Raw genomic sequence first — 20,708 nt, 5'->3', positions numbered from 1 at the left:
GGGTTTAGGGTTAGATGAGGACAACATCGCTAGGTTAGTAGACTATCGAGCTAACACGTTAGCGTGCTTGTTCCCTTGTACCTCCGTGTGTCCCTGGCACCAGAGTAGGCGACGAGGGTGGTTGAACAATTTAGACATTTGCGCGGGGTTAGCAGCAGTCACGGGCCCCTTGAGAAACACGCGACATGTCTCCCGCGGGGGTGCGTGACCACGACCGCGTCCCTTTGCGAACGCTACGCGGGACCGAGGGTGATCGCCATTGCGAAAATTGAAGGCCGAGTTGGAGGATCCTGCCGTGGCCGACGCGGTTATTTGCAGCGGGCTGGTCGCGTTCACGACAAGCGCGTACCTCCTTTGTTAGCGCTGCCCGGTCGCCTCTGCATGCGCAGCTGCATCCGCATAGTACGTATTGCACCTAGGATTATTAGAGTACAACGATTGAATATGTTGTGCGCGTGCTTTGCGCCTTTCCTTGTTGTACTCGAGATGCTTGTTCTTGGGAATTGAAGCTACTGCAATTTTGGATCTCACCGAAGGAGGGAGAGGTACGGAATGTTCGGCGAGATAAATGTGCTATGCTTGGATATTGAGTCGAGCCAATACTGCTCTACCAGTTTTTGTGAAGCTGAAGCTCTGTCGTATGAGAATGACCTGCCTGAGTTCGTAGAAAGTATTGCGTACTCTTAAAGCTAGCATGCGCTCCGTGGAAGTAGATTTAGGCAAGTTCAAGGGTGCCTTCAAAACGGTTCGAATTTTCTAGTTGGCCTGCCTTTCCTCTTCCCTGTTCAGGATTTGATTACATGATTCAACTAAACACTAATGCTTGTACGAGCCTTACGGTATTTCGTCTTCTCCCTTGCCCGCCTTTCGATACGTCAATCGACGTATCATTTGGATTATGTTGTGAGTTGCGGATTTGAGGGTTCTGAGCGTCTGTGCTGCTCTTCCGTCACTATGAAGCCAAAGATCCAGGCCTCACATCGTGGGTAGCTCTCGGACTGTGTGGCCCTTAACCACGATGTTGATCGACCCTCTAGATTTGTAGCCTATCGCGTGTATCCAGATGACCTCGGATTTTTCGGGTGCGCAGTTCAGCCCGCTCCTTCGGGAAAATTTCTCCACCGCTAATACGCTGTTTGAAGCGTATGTTCTTTATCCCCTTGGGAATCTCTGCTCGATTCTCAACGTAGCAATTGTGTTTTCAGTAATGAAATTTATTGACCAGTTATCAGTCAAAGGCGTCTTCTACAATTACATTGAGTAATGCTCGGTGTTAGCTAGACCAATGTGGCTTTCTTGCTGAGCCTTTCGGGGCAGGAGGGCGAAACAGGGTCAAACTTGTACACTTTTATCACTCGTGATGTATCGTATACTTCCGTTTAACTGATTCAGGGAATTGTATTGGTAACTTGAGTTCGGCATTTGGAAGCATGCTAGTAACAGTGTAGATATCAGATTACATATTGGTAGTGTGGTACTTGAAGTTGTTGGGGCGGTAACACTCTAGGAGTATCCTTGTATCTCTTGTAAACGAGTATCTCTTGGAGTAAACAAACTGTAACCCAATAATTTTGTCAATTCTGTTCTCAGTTTGTGTAAACTCGTGTACAATGTGTTAAAATATGTAACGCTATGTGTGTGCGCTCACTGCCAATGAACTACCACTAAATATTGTATAATAAAAGCGTATATTGCAGGTACAGGGGCCCCGGTCAGGCGCTGTGCACCTTTTGCCCCTGCATCTTTCCTGAAATTGTACTCAAGATGAAATAAACCATTCATTCATTCATTCATTCATTCATTCATTTGTAAAATGTCAAGATGACCTCAACTTAATTATTTGTTTACTAACTTATAAAAATGGGTTGGCGTACTTGCAAAAATGCGTTCCTTTCTTTCAGTTTCTGCAAGATAACATTTATAACAGCTCGCTTTTTTGGCACGTAAAGGTTTGTTTATTAGAATCGGGAACACAACGACAACCAAAATTAATGCGATATACAGACTTCGAAAGAAAGCGATTAGATTTATAGCTGATGTCGTCTACTATGCTCATACCGGTAAATTGTTTAAACGGTTTAACATTGTCCATTTTCACAAACTTTACGAGTATTAGCTAGCTATAAGACTCAAGCAGTCACTGTTTAATAACAATTGCGCCTTCTTGAATATCGTGGCAAAGCCATGGCGGCCTGGGCTAGTCGGTGCATACTCGAGAGGGGAACAGCGCGAAAAGACGAAGGACAAGAAGGGGTACAAACACCAGCGCTGACTGACGACTGAATTCTTTTTGAAGTAGCAAACGCACCTATATACCCAGAGAAAACAAAGGTACACCACTGCGCATGACCAAATCAAGAACGAGACACTGACTAGATTTCCCCGGTATTATTGAGGTTGTTAAGATATGTTCCTTCTGCCTCAGTTAAGGCCAAAGAAGGAGGGCAGATGCACCGCGCATAATTTGTTGCGATAGCCGCAGCCTCAAAGATTTCGCGTGCAGAAAAGTCATTGTAGCGTTTGCGGATCGTGCACCGGGAAAAGCCAGGCTCCTTTGTACGGCACACGTCACATTCACTCTAGTGTAAGGCCAACTTGCTGCCAGTACCAGAGCGAAGGCTATATCCTTGGTATGCAAACAAATGATATGATATTTCATACCTTACTCGTCAACAATAATTGGATTATTTCATTCTGCAGATTACACTTTGGGGGATAAATGGTGTGATTCACTGCTTCTGTGTTACTAAACAAATTGCTCCAATGAAAGACAAGAATTTGATAACAGGGTCCGTGGGAGCTTGGGGAGGCACTGTTAATATGAAAGAGTTGTAATATAAATTTTGGGTTAAGGAAACATTCTGCGTATAGTTTGTCTTGTATCTATATTCATGTATACTATGACTTCCACTGTGTAAAACTGTTTTGTTCAGTTTTTGCGAAATAAGTTTGTGTAGCATCATTATTTAGCAAGTTTATTCTTAATGTCCATGGTGTTCAATGAACTTGCCATTATGCCCTTGTTGATTTCTGTGTATCAGAGAGCCTCGGGTTCTCCTCAAGCGTCACTTTTATCCCATGCCTACCCTCATCTTTGAGATGACAATAAACTTGGATTTGAATTCGAATAGCAAGGCTACTTGGGCGACGAAGCACAATAAGTAATTACGCCTAGCGCTGACTTGCTGTTGACGCTGTCTAGTTTTTGCGTTCGTGAGGTTTTACGTCGCAATGCAACACAAAAGCTATGAGAGATGCCATGCCGGGTGGTTGCGGAGTTGTTTTCAGCAAACGCGGGGTTATTTAACGTGCACCCGAAATATTGGTACCAGTGCGTTATTTCATCACTACGAGCGCCCGTACAACGCTTCTCCAGCTCACAAGACGAAGTGGGGCTGCTTATATCGAATGATCGTGCTGGTATACCGATGTTAGCCGCCGATTTTTTTTTACCCAGGTTATTCTAGACGCTTTGCAGAGGGAATGATATAGCTGAATCTTGTCGCAGGACTTGGGGCGGGAGCTCATATAAGCACAGTTATGCAGCGGCTTCCACAAAAGACACAACTTGATATTCTCGTGTGCATGTGGGGCAGCTACTAAACGACTTTCGATGCTTTTACGTAAAGGTCACTTACACTGCGGGTGCACGCAGTCCTTCTGGCTTTACCAAGTTCTCTGATTAATTGCGTAGAGCGATAATATTAGGAAACTCATAAATATGGGATCGGTGGGCGCAGGGCAGGCATAGTTTGAAATCTTTCGTGAATGTGCCTTTGTTAGGCATTGAACAAAATGGAGGCAAGGCGACGATTATTGCAACAGGTAACCCGATGCACTTCCCTAGATATAGTGAGCTCCGTTTACCCCAATATTTTCTGTACCTGTTGAGGAGTAAAACGTGAACATTGTATACCTGCCGGAGATGAGGGCGGCCATTCCTAGCTTGCCTTCTATTTCCAGGAGCACCTCTTCGCGTCCCTTGCCTCTACCGGTGGAAAGAACATCCCACAGGTTCCTGCCGTCCACGTCACCAAGGTCTTTAGGATCTCCACCTTGTAAGCAAAGACGAGAAGATGTCAGCGAGCAAGGATGGGCAGATGAAGGCACCTGGCTGCTAAGGTGAGTCCTGCCGAGTCTCGATGCAGTTTTCTTTGCAAGTACCGTTTCTCTGCTCTGCGAACTGAGGCATGCCGCAGGGCATAGAATGACGCCGAAAGGAAAAGGTGTGGGGAAGGGCGAGCAGTTTGAGCTGTACAAGTAATGGCACGTTCGGCTCTTCTCTACCGAGTTCCGACTCAGCTTGGAGCTATGCGGAGCACTCTCGAGACTGGAAGCCAGAGAGGGTTTGTCCCAGCCAGACTCCCCAGCTCCCAGAGCCATCGGAGCAGCCAAGTGATCTATTCTCCGTCATATCTCGGTCGCGCTCTGAAAGGTTAACGGTTGGAATGCCTCCGAGCGCTCAAGGCCGGAGATGAACCAAGCCAATGAATCAGGTGAATGTGTGCCTAGAACCCTATTTCAACCAGCTGAATATAAACAGCGCCACGCGAGTGTTCTAGAGCGCTAGAAGGCGGCCAGTCGAATGTACCATACGTTAACGAACGCAATCGTTGAGTTTCATTAGGAAGGAACAGCGCCAACTAAGACGATCACAAGAGGGGAGAACGACACAGGACAAGCGCCAACGGCATCTTGATGCAACGATGATGGAAACGATGGCATTCAGATGAAAATCCGACGAAAGGTTGTCACATAAGAAAGGGCCCTGTGTTTTCGAAACATAGCCCTGTGTTTTCGAAACGTAGTGAATGTTCTCCTGAACTATGTTTCGAAAACACAGGGCCCTTTCTTATGTGACAACCTTTCGTCGGATTTTCATCTGAATGCCATCGTTTCCATCATCGTTGCATCAAGATGCCGTTGGCGCTTGTCCTGTGTCGTTCTCCCCTCTTGTGATCGCCTTAGTTGGCGCTGTTCCTTCCTAATTCAAGTATGCACCATCTAGCCCAAATGAATGTTCTCCTGAACGTTGAGTTTCATAGTCACTAGAGGGAGCTGTAGCGCTAGTGTCTACGGGAGCCGCAAGCAGGGTGGTTCAGCCAGAATTGGATTGATTAGTATTATATGGATTTGCCTAAACTTCGTGCGTCTGGATTTGAACGGCTTCGTGACTTTGGAAACTCATCATTTTCATGAAAGTACTGCGCTATAAATAGTTAATCAAACATTATTAAAATAGTCCGATGGCAGGATTCGAGCCCAGTGGCTGTAGCACAGAAGCCCGATATTGAAACCATTACACCGCGGACCCATGGACAATCGGACCCACTGCTATTTGGAGCGATTATGCGTGCTCCCAAAGTCCTATTGCGTGCTGCATTCTTTAAATAAATAGGTATAGATTGCTTTGAAATTCAGGCTAATGAAGGCTGAGAATGGGTAATAAGCGAAGCCACAAGAACCACTGAAGCCACCGGCAAGAACATCAGGGAAGTCCGTGCGCTACCCATCATTCCCATGGAGGGTGAACAATCGCAGCGCCAGAGTTTCGTGTAGTAAGTATTGTATGAAACTCTATGGAGTCTACTAGTCGTGAGCACGGAAGAAACAAAGCTGACCTTCATTCAGCGCGCTTGCGCAGTCTCTCCGACGCTATTTTTTGGATAGGAGAAGGTTGTCTGGGCAAGATCAAGACGCTTGTGGAGGCCACTTTTTATAAAACAGCGTATAATAAAGCTCTGTTGCACGAGTAAAGAGGAGTAATGCTTTTCTGAGGCGGAATATTTCGATGTTATGAAGTGCCTCAGTCTAATTTAAAACGACCCATCATGACATGAACGTTTCGTTCTCTGTATGCCGTTATTAAAGAACCCCGTGAAGGACATCGAGCCGTAGCAGCACAATTACAACCTCAATAAGCGACGGCGGGGGAAACCATGCTCTGGGCAGATAATGCTTTGGGCAGATAACCGGTGTTGTCTTCCCATAGCACAGTGGTTGGCAAGAGTAAGGAAACGCAGTGAGGGTATCTGGGGAGGGATGGGATTACGAAGTCTGGGGAGAATAGAATTACACCTGTCCTGCGTCAGCAAACACACGACATGGATAAACAGTGGAGAGGTGTTCGTTCCGCAGTACGCGGTGACGATTGCGGCGATGGCATTTGGCCAAGTTCGTGCTTTGTATACGCGATACCTGCGGCTGCGTATAGCGTGGGCGCCCAGTCGGAGATGTGCACCACTTGCTGCGACGGGGCTCGGGGCAAGCTGCCGCTGAGGCGTCCGGACCACAGCACCGCCGGCGTCCGCACGCCCCCTTCCCAAACTTCCTGCTTGACCCCGCGGAGGGGCCAGTTGGAGCCAGCGTTGGCGAACTTGAAGGCCGGCGAGGCCAGTGGCCCGCCGCCGTTGTCGCTGGTGAACACCACCAGGCTGTCGGCGAGCATGCCGCGAGACTGCAGCGCCGCCAGCAGTTCCCCAACGGAACGGTCCATGACCTCGTAAGCGCCTGCAAAAAAGGAACGCGCGCGCATTGAAGGTGGTTCCACCTGTCTGCCCGCCGTCGTCCATATCGTGCTAACTTGGCCTGGTTGTCACGTGTCTGAAGAAAACGAGCGTACAGCACTGGACAACGGGACGTGACAGAGACAGACGAAGCGCTATACGCATCTTATAAGTAACAGCGCTTCGTCCTTCTTAGTCACGTGCCGTTGTCGAGCGCTGTTACTCGTTTTCTTCAGCCATATTTATCTTCTTGTTCCACTTCTTGACCATTTTCTGCACCCACTTCACTTGTTGCAATGACCACATTGTCGTCTAAGCGAACAATTTCAGCAGTTTTAGCTCTCGTAACTGCTCTGTAGTAGTGTGTAGGCTCTTCTTTACCATTTGTTAGACCCGCTAACATGGCAATTCCCCTATAAGCCCACTTGCGAAGTGCCGGGCCTTTCGCTACCCAACTTGTGGAACATGCAGCGAAACGCGTAGACGTTTGCTAGTTACAGTATACCCACCTTTCAACAGCGCTCGATAGTTGCTGCGCAGTAACTTGAGTACTGCTTCGTCTTCCTCTAACCTTAATTGTTTACTGAGCTTTCCCGAAAGATTGAGCTTGAAGTCTACGCTGAGTTCACACCGCTGTCTCGAATCTTCGCCAAAGCTACTCGATACTCATCTGTATAGTGATCCGCCCTCTGTCTCCGAGTTGTACGCGGCGAACAAAGGAATCCTGACCCTGCAACCAACGTTTCAATCTTTGTCGAGACATTGGGTGCAGATTGTTTCGCTTGTCTGGTCACTCTTGTTCACCTCGAGTCAGCACAATCCAATGAACGCTTCAGTTTGCTTGAATCCTAATGACAGTCTTTGTTCTCATCTGTTGTGGCAGCTTAATCTCTTTTTTATAGACAATAATGCAAAATAATGAGGCGCTCCCGGAACACTACTCACGATGCTACCACAAATTTTCACAAAAACCACAAATTTTCAGTTGTCCTCTGTCTGTTCATGTAAGTATATTGGTGTCTACATCGATAACGATGTCTCATGAAATACGCACCTTAACTACGTGATTGACAATGCCAACCGCATTCTCGGCATTCTGTGTCGGAATTTTTCTTTAGTGGCCCTTTCCCTGAAGCTGCTTCTTTTTAAAAAAATATTAATCAGACCAAAAATCGAGTGCGCTTCTTCAGTCTGGGACCCCCACGCCTTTACACATGTGTCCGTACTCGAGAATCGTCGAGGTCGGTTCATTGTTGCCAGCTGTTCTCGTACCGCCAGTCTTACTGCAACAAAGTCTTCTATTGATGTCACTATATTTCATAACATACGAAAACTATCCCGTTTATGCCCTTTTTATAACGGCTTCTTTACCACCCTTGAGCTGATGCGCACCTTGATTTTTCACCTTCCTACGTTTCGTCTCGTATTCGCCGTCGCTTAAAAGTTCAACTGCCATTCTGCACACCGACGTGTTCTACCATTCGTTTATGACGAAGACGTCATCTGATCTGAATCATCTCTCCGCCTGATTATACTTCATTCAAGACTGTCGTTTTGATCATGCTTTTTATTCCCACTCAATGTAGCACCCTAATGACATTGAGAGAATTTTAAATAAATAAATAAATAAATAAATAAATAAATAAATAAATAAATAAATAAATAAATACCCTATAGATGTTTCTAGCGGCGAGGAGGAACCTCGAACTGGAAGCAATTTATCCGCTTCGCGACTGTGCTATTAGTAGTGCTTTACGTGGACAGCCTTACTTTCCAGCGGCGGCACTCAGTGGTAGCGGTGCCATTGCGAATTACTGTGAATTTAACGTGGTTTTTTTTTTCGGCTGCAAAAATACCTTTCGAAAGCGAGGGATACCAGCAAGCGAACATCTTCAGTCGTGGCATCCGGTGACAGGTCGTTGTTCAATTTGACTTTGTGCAGGATCCGAATCAGCGAGTGTTTACAGTGCAGCTGCACACGTTTGCTTTTTGAAGTGCGGGCGCCGTCTGGGTTAGTTGGCGATAAACGGCTCATATGCGGCGCTCGAGAGCAGTGAGGCACAGAAGGGAACACGATGTGTTACGTTTGCGTCCTTGCTCTAGAGCGCTGGAAAGGAAGTGACGTATTCGCAACATGTGCCCGCCGGTCCAATGCACTGGTGGGCCTGCATTACACGGCCTTCGCATGCAGCCGCATGCGCGTGCACCGGAAAAGCTTCGACGCGTGCGTGAAGCAGCTGTCGGATGTACTGAGTCAATGAAGAAAGTGTAATTGGCTTCTAATATATGTTTTTTTATATTTAACGAGTGGAAAGTGTGTGTGCATGGGCGGGTGCATGGCGGAGGACTGGAGAGTGTCGGGAAAGCTTTGAATGTGCAGTCAGCGTGTAAACTGTGCAAAACTATCTAGCGCCCGTTAACGATTTTCTCGCTGTCCATAAACTACAGTCCGAAAAAGGATTAGGTTAAAACAAAGTCACTAACGCATTTACCCCAGCAAGGACGCCGTGGCACAGGGAGATTGTAGAATGTGACCCGTCGTTTGTGGAAGCCTCGAAGCACGCTCCACACGAACACGTTCGTGTGCACTCTCTAGAACGACAAGCGAACTACTCGTGCATGAAATTTTACACAGATGCATCAAAGTCACATGCGGGCGTGTCCTACGCCGCAGTTGGACCATCATTTTGGGAATCAGACGTCCTACTCGCACCAACCAGCGTCCTTACGGCTGAGGCCTGTGCCTTATTGTAGGCTGCAAAGCACATTATGCAAACAAATTTACAGAAAGTAATTATGTTTGCAGATTCACTAAGCGTAGTTAAGGCTTTAATATCTCTACAAAAGAACAGAAATCCTGTAGCACTTGAACTTTGTTCGCTTCTGTACCATATCTATGCAGCTGAACAACGTATCGTGATTTGCTGGGTTGCTTGCCACAGACGCGTTCAGGAATATTATGTCCTTGCCGATAAACTAGCTACATCCACAGTAACGAGAACTTGCAATGCTCTTGTGGGTGTCGCGGCAATAGATTTGAAATATTTCCTGCGGAGAAAACTGAAAAGCTATTGGCAACACCTCTGGGATGTTGAAATGTCTAATAAGCTTCACCTAATTAAACCAAAGTTATTCATTTGGCCATTAGCAACGCGTTTAAATGCGCTGACTGCGGCCTGAGGTGTATTGTTGTCACCGTAAGTGAAGCTTCAGGGAAATGAAGTTCTGTGGTATCCTGTGGTATCCAGCACGCGCGCATGCGTGCGGCTAGCGCATTGCCCGGGCCTACGTGCGAGCGTCAGCCGTTTGATGTGCGCGCACGCGTACGTTCTTCTGTCGCGCCTTATTCAGTCTTGCACCACATCCGTCAAGCTTCACTTCCTTGCGCCCTTCCGGCACACAGATGATTTATCTGTGGTGAGGAAGGTTCGTCCCGCATTTACTCGCAGCATACGCTTCTTTCCAATCCTTCCGCATTACTATTTTGCACACGTGCCACAAATGCATCGTCCGCTGCCAACAGCAGGGTCACTGCACTGCTGCCACTTACCTGCAAGGCGTTTGTCGTACATATGCTTTACCTCGGCGGCTTCAGTCTGTGATGACACGTTAGCAGGAATACACTGAAGACCGGAAACGTATTCCCAGATGGTGGTGGTGGTGGTTGTGACAAGTTTACTAAAATTCTGCTCATCTAAGATCTGGCAGGTCCGAGTTCTATAGAATTCCCAGATGTTGTTTCGTTCGCGGCGTGGTATGTGATGTACATGTTGTACGCGCGCTCGTTTCACGCGTTTTACTTTTCTAGTCCTACCTGGTCACAACAACCGGGAGAGCACGGTCTAGCTAACACGGTGGCACAAATCACGGAGTCTAACGCAAGCCTGCACATACGGCGCTCTTTACGACGGATACCTACGTACTTAGCAGCACGCACATGAACACGCAACACCATAACAAAACCGCCTTTGCGTCCCGACAAACATGGCCGCTACAGCGAGAAATACCGCGCGATTTCATCAACACTATTCTCCTAGCGCGTGGACTGGGCAGGGCCTCTCCCTAGTTTTTTTTCCTTCTTCTGTGCTCCCTAAAGAGGTCTATGGCTCAGTTGGTAGAACGACCACTGTAACCCCTCTGGGTGTTCTGGAGGGCGGGTGCCCATGCACGAGATTGCTGCAAAAGAAATATCCTCCATGGTTTAAAAGAAGAAAGCTCACCCGCCAAAACAGTTCTGTTGTAGTTTGCGATGTACTTGAAGTGGTCCACATTCTCCTTGGGTGCCTCTGCGGTGCAGTTGCTGCAAACGGTGTGACCGGCTTCGTGACTCATGTATAGGAAGAGGGGCTGCAGAATAACAATAGATTATGTTATTTGCTTCAGCACTCGGCAGCAAATTTTTGAAGGAAAACGAAAACAAGAGGAAGAGAACGCTTTGTGATGTTTGTCCTTTGATTATGTGCTCCTGTGTAACGCTTCGCTTGCGTCCGCATTGGCCTATGCGTGCCTGCATTTCAGATGCTACACTCGTTTGACTCAATTTCGAACAAGACACATTCTACAGGCTCGTTTTTTAATGAATTTATATCTGAGCATAGCCTGCTATCACCTTTTGGATATTAGGACATACACCTGGAGTTGCATGCCTCACTGACATTCGTAACCTTTCATTAGAGGGCATTATCTCTCTTTAGGCTGCGGAGGTATCTACAAGACTCTTCCATAAGAGCATCTTTTTGTGTGTTGTTGAGACTCTTGTACGATCTGTGTGATATTGAGGTCATCGCTACTGCAATGTCCAGTCGCAACCGTTACTTACTCACGAGGCTTGTTACGTGTGGGTCCTGGACCGCAATGCAGCATAACTTTGAAAGTTCAAAAGGAGCCCAAAATAACACATCACAAACATCCTTTCTTGTCCCTGTCATTCGTATTAGTTTTTCACCGCGCAAAATGCACAGCAACTATTCCAACAGCGCACCTTACTATTGTTTACATTGAAGCCATGCATTGAGAGGCCGCGAACAAGTTGAAGACGCAGTGAACCGCTTTTCTCACGTACTGCCAAAGAGTCAGCGAACAACTGAGGCCTCAACCCAGAGTCAGTGTTTCTACAAGGGGGCTTGAACTCGTCAAGGCCGTGTCAGAGAAAATCTTCGAGAAAAACCCCCGTCGAAACGTCGGCTCCGGGTGTGACCTCTTTTAGTCGACTACCAGCGATCAATGCATGTCTCCGTCTTCATGCGATTCTTTTGATCTGTTTTGATTTGTTGGAAAAAAGGAAAGCTGCGAGCTGTAGCTTTACCTTTCGAACGTCATGTTCGGCGATGATGCGCTTGGCCTCGTCAGTGAACGCGCTCGTCGAGTAGGTGCCGTTGAGGTCGGTGGCGGCTTGTGTTGAATGACCGACGTTGCGCCAAAAGTCCAAGCCGCAGTGTCCTTCCTGCGTCGGCATGCACCATTAATCGGTGGTCTGGCCTATGATACCACGGCACGGTTCTTTGCTCAAGCGTGGGTGTGTGCGCAAACGCTGCACGTGTGGCAGAGCTCAGACTACTTCACAACTACACTGTTGCTTAGACTCTTCGCACTCAACTTGTGAGCAGCACTAAGTGCACTCCACCTGTTTGGTGCATGATACTTTGTCTTGCACTACACGCATCTCCTAATCATTCAGATGACCCGCCGCTGTAGCTTAGTGGGCATGGCGTCGCGTTGCTATGCTCAAAGTCGCGGGTTCGATCACGACCACCCAGTCGCATTTAGAGAGGAGAGAATTGCAAAAAGCCGCAGTTTCGCCCAAAAGGCGAAGCATCGATTGCGATAGCAAATTAGTATGCAGCTATACGAAGTAAGGATAGTGGTTTTATCGGCCGTATAAATTTGGGACATTCACTTACTAACTGAATTAACAAACACTGTGTCAGCGCACAGTAGCAAACATGAACACATCACCCTCGATGAGCGCGGACACTCGCTGTCCAAGCGCTGGTACAAGGAAACGCGGCAGCAGCAGCGAGCGAAGCGACCTTCGTGCCGTGGATCGCTTCAACGCGAGAGCGGCTAGAACACAGCGCGCGCAAAGGAATGAGCCGTCTGCAGATCCCTTTCAAGATCGCGCGCCGCCGTGCAAAGTACGCACTTATTGGTGTAGTGGAGGCCTCCCCCCTCTCTCGCGCTCTGCCTCCCCGCTTTCCTCCGTATATGGCGCTCGAGATTGAGCCGCGATCGTCAGTTCCCCTTGCGTGAGGTCGCCAAATTGCGCAGTTGCTCCCAGAGCGCAATGCCGAGTTTCCCGAATGTCTTTGTGCTTCAAATTGAGGACGCTGACACAATGGGTGATCATTGTTCTCCTCACAGCCAGAGACATCACATGCAAGACTGTCAGCCATTACAATTAGTGCTGAATAAGCTCCCAACCATAAGCGGCACAGAAGAGACGCTTTGCGTTGGTGCAGTCCGGCCGGAGGTCCGAGTTGCAGCGAAGGGTTTAGACTTTGCAGTCCGGTGCCCTTTGTATTTCGACATTCCCCTTAGCTAGCGAGAGTGTACCTTTTAGAATGCGAAGCTGTCAAGAAATTTACAAAGTAACAGTGGGAAGAAACGCATCGATCTAAACACTCTTTTTGATTGATGTCAGTTATTGGCCAATAGAAGCAGCGTATGGGATTCTGGTATATTACAAAATAAAACGGCCACAAAAGAGTGAGGAGCAGGCTTTTGTCGAAAAGAGAGCGTCTGAGAAAAAGCGGACTTCGGATTGCGCTTGAGAGCTCCTGTTACATATGCCGGGCACGAGTGCAATATTTGGCAAAATTTTCGATGCAGCGTATGCTATCAGCGGACCACGTTTTTTCGCAAAGCCCGAAGGGTGATTCAGGACCCCTTTAATATTAATTGGCTATGTTGAGTGGTTCCATAACACGGCATAACGTCGACACACTGTACCTCTCACTTTTGAAGGACGTGACTAAATAAGGAGATGCTGGTACTAAGGGGGGATTGGCACCACATTACACATAATAAACATACACATATCACATGAAATAGGACATTAGAAAGACGAAATAAATATGGCGCAAAAGTTTTAAACAATCGAAATGATCAGAGCAGAAACTGGGATAACAGAGAAGAAAGCACAGCTTAAGATGGCACGAGGACTATATGTACTGAAAGCGCAGAGATGCCCTGAGAGGATCGTTGAAGCATATAACTATTTAAAAGAGAAAAGGAAATAAAACACACTATGTCATTCTCGCCTGACTGAAGTGCTTCATTCGCTTGTTATTGTTTTAACGTCCTACGCGGCACCTTCGTGAGATGAGTGACCACAGCTCAGTTTCGCTGGCTCACACTGAAGCAGTGGGCCCAACTTCAGTCTTTGCACAGGCAGGACACGATGAGGGCAACCGCATCTTTCTCATGTCAGACACATAGGCCTATAGCGCGACTGGCGTCTCGCTCACTTCCGGAGCACTTCACGTGCATCGGGCCGATAATTTGAGTCCCTGGAAATACAACTGCGCATGCAGACAATAAATCACTCGGCTGTACGGAAACGCCCAAAGCCTAGGTACTGCTGCAGTCTGATATATACACATATATATACATATTGTTGTTGCGTGCGTGAGGCATGCAGATGCTGCTGCTACACGTGTCCGTTGACCCGCGGCAGGTGTAGGACTTATGGAGGTACCTGTTCAAGGAAATGGGAAATGTACGATAGATACACTGATATAACGAGATCCTACGTCTCGAAGCGTAGATGTGTACGTGTAGATGCATCATGTTCAGTAATGAGAAGACTACATCGAGAGCCTCATTACGTGGCCTGGTCTCCAATTAAGCTCCAGTCAGGGACACGTAGACCGATTCTCCAACCGATATAGGCTATGGGCTGCGCGATAAACGCATGGGAAAAAAAGGATGACATGGACGACGTGAGCGCCAACTCTTAACTAGCATCTTTATTGAACGTCGCGGTAATTTGTAATAAATATATCTTAACGAGACCGCCAAATGAAGTCAAGCTTCATTTTTGGTGTGCCCACTTAAAGTGATCGTCTGCCATCAGAAGACGTTCTGAGTTCAAAGCGCCTACTTACGGATTCGAGTGTGTGGTTGAAGTAATGGACGTCCTCGTTGTAGTAGCCGAAGAACGTGTCGAAGCCACGCCAGGTTGGTGTGTGCTCGAGACTCTTGTACCCCACGTGCCACTGCGTAACAGGCAGCACCGTCCGTTTAGTCGCATAGTTTTATCATGTATAGGTAACGGGGCGACCGGAAAAGCGCAATCACGTGAGCTGGCAAGTCTGAGGGCAGGTTGGAAGGTATGTGTGCGGAAAAGTGAAGTAATGCCGAAGAGGCTTATGAGGGGACAAGGGGTTACGAGGGATATTCAGCCTCTGCAATCAATAAACGAGTACACTCATGTAAGCCGAAGATGAAATACAAACTTGATTCTGACTGTGACCAAGCAAGATAGACGCCAAGGCTAAAAGATAGACAAGTGTATTAATTACAGTTGAAATTATGTTAGGTGGTATTCTGTTTGAATTTAATATAAAAAAAGCTTTGTTTTGGCATGTCATGTAATCACGTAGGAGTATTGCGTATACAGACCGAAAGAATGGGCAGGTGGTTTCTGGAGAGTTTAGCCTATCGACAGGCTACTCCAGAGGAGATGGCGAGGGATAAAAGAAGCGGAGTGAGGTTTTTGACGCACCAAAGTAACAATGGAAGGCTACGCGACACACCGTATTTTAGGACTCCAACGGTTATATTTTCAAGTAATTGAGCTTCTTAAACGTGAGCCTAAATCTAGGTACGCGAGCGTTTTTCAATCTGCATTTCTCGGAACGCGGGCGAAGCCGCCTCCTGCTCATCACCAGAAAACCACATCCATGGAGGTCATCGAAGGTCATTTCGCATGAAGGTTGTTTCGCCTCCTCTGTTCCTCACATTAAATGACCCCGAAGGCCATTTAATGCGTAGAATCGGAACGGAAGAATCGTTGTTCTCGGTAACCACGGCACCAGTTTTTATGTGGTGTTTTGCATTTAAAAGAAAAGGCTGCAATCTAGTGACAGTAGGATATAGAATTATTGATTTGGGCCGTGAATTGTTTTTTTTTTACGAAGATTATTTAATATAGAGCAAAATAAATATTGCCAAGTTTGCGCTTATGTACCTAAGTAATAAAAACGATATCGCAGTTATGCAAGCTGCCTTTAATAGCACACCTAAGGCGGACACGTTTTTATGTATTAGACAATGCTATGAAATATACTAGTTATTTGTAAGTAGGACGTTTACAAAACACTCCTAACGTTGTAACAAGTTTAGGTGAATTGTATGTGTTTATGTGAGATTCGTGCGCTGGAAGTGCACTCAGAAGTGCAATTTACAGGACTGCGATGTCCGCTTTTCGTGTGCAGTTATGAATTTGCAATCTTCGCGCTTCTACTTTTTTTAAAGCTACCCAATTTCCGCCAACTTTCAAGTAATTTCAAGCCCTTGAATCAGAGTTCTACACAAAAATTAAACTATAATTTAACCTTGTCTCCCAAATGCGACTACTTTAATTCAAGTTGGTCCAGCGGTTGTATGGTCAACGCATTTCTGCGTTTTACATCTATTTTATTAAGGGAATCGGAGTTGGCCCCGTGCCGAAGCTTCCTCTTATGTAGGGTAGAAGGTTAGGTGAAGATATATTCATGGCTTAATCTATAAATGTAGCCTTCAAACAAAGAACAACACAGGTCGCGTACTCTTCCTTTCTCGATTATTTCTGCTCTGCGGCGTCGGGACTTTATGTCACGCATAGATAGCTGCTGCCGAAAACACCCGTGTGCTTAATCACCCCAGGTGTCCAAATCTCCGGAGTCCCCCACTACGGCATGCCTCATAATCAGATCGTGGTTTTGGCACGTAAAACCCCATACATTTTTTTTAGCAGCTGCTCGTGGCCATACAAGGAAAGGGAAGCGCAGATGTGTGCATCAGAAGATTAGGCGAGGTGGTGAGATTAGAAAACTTGCAGGCATATAGGAATCTGATGGAGAGAGACATGGCTAAGTAGCAAGGCCGAAGCTTGAAATTTTGTCTACATGTGAGTGGACTTAGGCCGATGATGATCAATCGATCATCGGTGACTAACCTCACACTTTCGTCATTGATCAGATGTGATCTGTAGGATACTACGAGATACTGCGAGACCGGACGGATTGTATAGGACTCGGCGAGAGCTTCTCTACGACGTGATCAACCTAGTATGTGAGGATTTGATGCCTAACATGCATGGGGGATAACGAAGTCCTCTTACACGGCACCGTTTGTTAGTGGTCAGAAGCTTACCTTTCCCACCATGTGTGTGCGGTATCCCAGTCGCTTCAGCCACTGCGGCAACAGCTCGAAGCGTAGCGAGAGAGCGTTTTTAGATGCTGGTAGGAACACCTCGTATCCTACATCTGTCGACATGAAAAGAAAAAGAAAATATATGCGAGAGAAATGACAGTCGGCGCTCGGCTTCAGGGTTGCGAATGCAAATCCAAGCTCGGAGACACCACTAACGCTTCTTGCAGGCCCACGGGCTCAAGATGTTCTCCTCTGTGCTTCTGCTATGTGCAAGGCCACAAAGGCGCTGGTGCGTTTATTGAAATGCACCCGCCTCTGTGAACGTCTGTGATTGACTCAGTGATGAACGCTTGTGTGTGTGCCACTGCAAACAATGAACTTCTTTCTGCCTTCTCCTCTTTCAATCCTCTTTCCATCTTGCCCTCGCTTGCAGGGCCACCAGTGAAAGGTCGTCGATAACGGAGAAAGACATTATCTATTTAGGACCTTATTACCAGCCTTTTACAGCCGCCATAACAACACGCATGCAAAACATCGGCAATATTAGGTCTTTTCAATCAATAAGCAAGTTAATACAAAGCAACACTAAGTTAATTTTGGATGGCATACCCTTATTTCGAAGCCCCATTTTCACCAGTTAGGGCGAGAGAAGGTTGATTGTCACCATCGATAAACAAAGTAGAGCTTCTCCTGTTATTTCGTGCCCTCACTTCAGAGAAGGTATACTTAAATGCGGTGGCACGGATTCGTAGTCGTTTGTCGTAGCTAAAGGCCGTTTTGTCGCACGAATAGCTCTCGAAGTTGGTACATTGCGCCTTCACTATGCTTGTATGCATTAAATGTCGCAGCATGCATGCCGCGCTGTTTGGCTTGATTCCCTCTTTTTCGTTTAGTTTGCTCCTATGGAATCCACAATGACGCAAGACTCCTGCAGTCAAGGTCCTTCCCCGTCGCCGCCTTCGCTTTCGCAGTAGACGATGGCGCGTTCGTGGTGCAGCTGCTAGACCGCGTGCCAAGTTATTACCCCCAATTCCACAGCGGGGAACCAAGCTTACGTTTGCAGGGCCATGCTGTGCGACGAATATGCGGTATGTGTATGTCAGAACACCACACCATACTCAGTGAGACCTGTAGCAGTGCGCCCGCAGTCCACGAGCCGTTTGTATGCACTATACGTACCTCCTGCGCTCGCGCTCAGGCTTATCCTATCTCGATGCTTGTGGGATCCCAATGTTGCCTTTCGTTCGCTCAGGACCCTTAGCACTGTGCAAAAGGCCTACATAGCATTGAAAAACCGTGCGCGTACCGGTACGCGACGGGTAGCGCGCTGTGAGCAGAGCCGTCCGGGAAGGCGTGCAGTCCGGCGACGTGTAGTGTCGCTGCAGGATGAGGCCGCTAGCCGCAAGGGCGTCAATGTTTGGCGTGGGTATCTGCCGCGAGCCATGGTAGCTCACGTCGTTCCAACCCTGCGAAGCGGGAATGTCCACGACAGTGTGAAACTTCTAGAGGTGCACAACAGATGTCGTAGATATAAAGTCGCCTACAATAGTTTACTGGACACGGAATCTGGGGAAAAAAAGAAACAAATTCGGCAGAACCCATCTTACGATGAATGTCGATGGTAATGTGTTTATCATTAAATCAATATCGCGACACAAAGTATTGCCACCGCCGAAACAATTTATGTATGCTGCGTGTACTGCAACGAGATTCCTCTCACCCCCTGCTTTGACGACGATGATGGTGATGATGACGATTTATTGGCATCCCGTTTAAGATGGAGCCGTAACAAATAGTCACCTCGCTTGCTTGACCGCTTGCTCGAGTTTACCGAACACATGACTGACGACGGTAATGCGTTCAGCATTAAATCAATATAGCGACACAAAGTATTGCCACCGTCGAAACGATTTATGTATGGGGCGTGAACTGCAACCGGATTCCTCTTTAAGGCTTCGAAGACGACGAGGACTAGGGTGATGATGATGATGATGATGATGATGATGGTGGTTTATTGGCACCCCAGTTAAAATGGAGCGGTGACAAATAGTCACCTAGCTTGCTTGATTTAATCAGGTTTGCCATACATGTTTTTGTTTCTAGCATCTTGTATACATCTCGTTAATCTTTTTCCTCTTAGAACTTCTATATCTGCTTTGTACCGCTATCTATGCCTGTCGCGGATCTGGCCTTATCAATTTCTTCCCTGCTTTTTTCCCACCAATACTCTAAAACGTCTCTTGCTTATCTCAACTGCTGCCTGGTTAATTGATGCTTCCGCTCACTTTAAATGTAAGCGCTCCTAGAAGGTGTACGTTACGTACCATCCTCGCTGAATTTTCGCTGCTGCGGCCACACCCGTCATCTTGTTGCGAATATTTCTCCGGTGTGTATTTGTCCTTAGGCAACCAGCTCGAGCCTCAAATAACAAGGCACTGTCTTTTGTGTTACCGTACAGACGTTCCCTTCTAATTTCTTTCTTTCGATTCGTGTACTTCTCTTTGGCCTTTTTTTTGTTTCTGTTCCTTGCATCAAGTTTACTGTATCTGTTTCTCTTACTTTCTGTTTAATGACCCCTAATTGTCTGTCTATACTTGCAATTACCCTGTACTTGGTTGCCAACTTTCTTTACCTGTTCCTTCATTCTCTGTGCATGTTTTCGAGGTACAAGTACTTGTGCCCTTTAGTTGCCCATTTATTTTCATCCATGTACCCGAGTTTTTCTTCGAATACAGCTTTACGATACCACGGACTGACTACCCAGTCACTCAGGTAGGCGGAAAAATGGACAGATAGATAGATAGATAGATAGATAGATAGATAGATAGATAGATAGATAGATAGATAGATAGATAGATAGATAGATAGATAGATAGATAGATAGATAGATTGATTGATTGATTGATTGATTGATTGGTTGATTGATTGACCCTGGAAAGTGCATGAATGGAGACAGGAATTCAATCAGACAGAGACACGAATTGAGGCTGGCCGGGAGGCATTGAATATTATCGAATTCCGAGTTTCCGTTTCTAGTAGCTTTTGGGACCTCCATGCGGTTCTAACAATATGAAGTGCTATTACTAAGTAGGCTGAAAATTCGCATTTGTCGTTGAGCTAGTGTTTCCCGTAAACATCTGTGGTCAACTGCACCGTTAGGCAGGATATGCCATGAGTTTCGAAAAAAAGAATGGCCAGGCTTAGCCTCGTTAAGCCAAGAATGCGTTGCATATTGCGCGAGTTGGGGCCCAGCTTTTCCTCCGGCTGTCGTGACGTCACGTCACGTGGTTGCACTAAAGGTCAATGGTGGCAGCCCGGCCGCGCCCAAGGGCTGAACTGAGTGAATGCAGTGAATGCATGACGAATTCTTGACGATGGTGAAATGAAAGCCCGGCGACGATGGTATGGCGACAACGGTTTGCCGACGACGTGATGAGGAGAGTCAGATATCACAGTCACGGATATTGCGCGAGTTGGGGCCCAGCTTTTCCTCCGGCTGTCGTGACGTCACGTCACGTGGTTGCACTAAAGGTCAATGGTGGCAGCCCGGCCGCGCCCAAGGGCTGAACTGAGTGAATGCAGTGAATGCATGACGAATTCCTGACGATGGTGAAATGAAAGCCCGGCGACGATGGTATGGCGACAACGGTTTGCCGACGACGTGATGAGGAGAGTCAGATATCACAGTCACGGATATTGCGCGAGTTGGGGCCCAGCTTTTCCTCCGGCTGTCGTGACGTCACGTCACGTGGTTGCGCTAAAGGTCAATGGTGGCTGCCCGGCCGCGTCCAAGGGCTTAACTGAGTGATTGAAATATGCAACGCATAAAAATAGAAGCAACTTAAT

General features: G+C 47.1%; 1 protein-coding gene across 1 annotated transcript in view; it reads right to left on the bottom strand.

Moving 5' to 3' along the window:
* The window catches only part of LOC139061456 (arylsulfatase B-like), a 46,429-nt gene that overhangs the window by 6,230 nt on the left and 19,491 nt on the right, over positions 1-20,708 (bottom strand). The window contains exons 2-8 of the mRNA XM_070541448.1: positions 18,169-18,364; positions 16,863-16,975; positions 14,612-14,722; positions 11,812-11,949; positions 10,727-10,853; positions 6,199-6,510; positions 3,917-4,055 (exon numbers count right to left, since the gene is read on the bottom strand). Of these exons, the coding sequence (XP_070397549.1) occupies positions 3,917-4,055; positions 6,199-6,510; positions 10,727-10,853; positions 11,812-11,949; positions 14,612-14,722; positions 16,863-16,975; positions 18,169-18,364 (1,136 nt within the window). The remainder of the gene's footprint in view (positions 1-3,916; positions 4,056-6,198; positions 6,511-10,726; positions 10,854-11,811; positions 11,950-14,611; positions 14,723-16,862; positions 16,976-18,168; positions 18,365-20,708) is intronic.

The sequence above is a fragment of the Dermacentor albipictus genome, chromosome 6 (genome assembly GCF_038994185.2).
Source record: "Dermacentor albipictus isolate Rhodes 1998 colony chromosome 6, USDA_Dalb.pri_finalv2, whole genome shotgun sequence".
NCBI classification, from domain to species: Eukaryota; Metazoa; Arthropoda; class Arachnida; order Ixodida; family Ixodidae; genus Dermacentor; species Dermacentor albipictus.
Note: the sequence above shows the minus strand (reverse complement) of the source record. Positions and strands in the feature narration are given on the sequence as shown.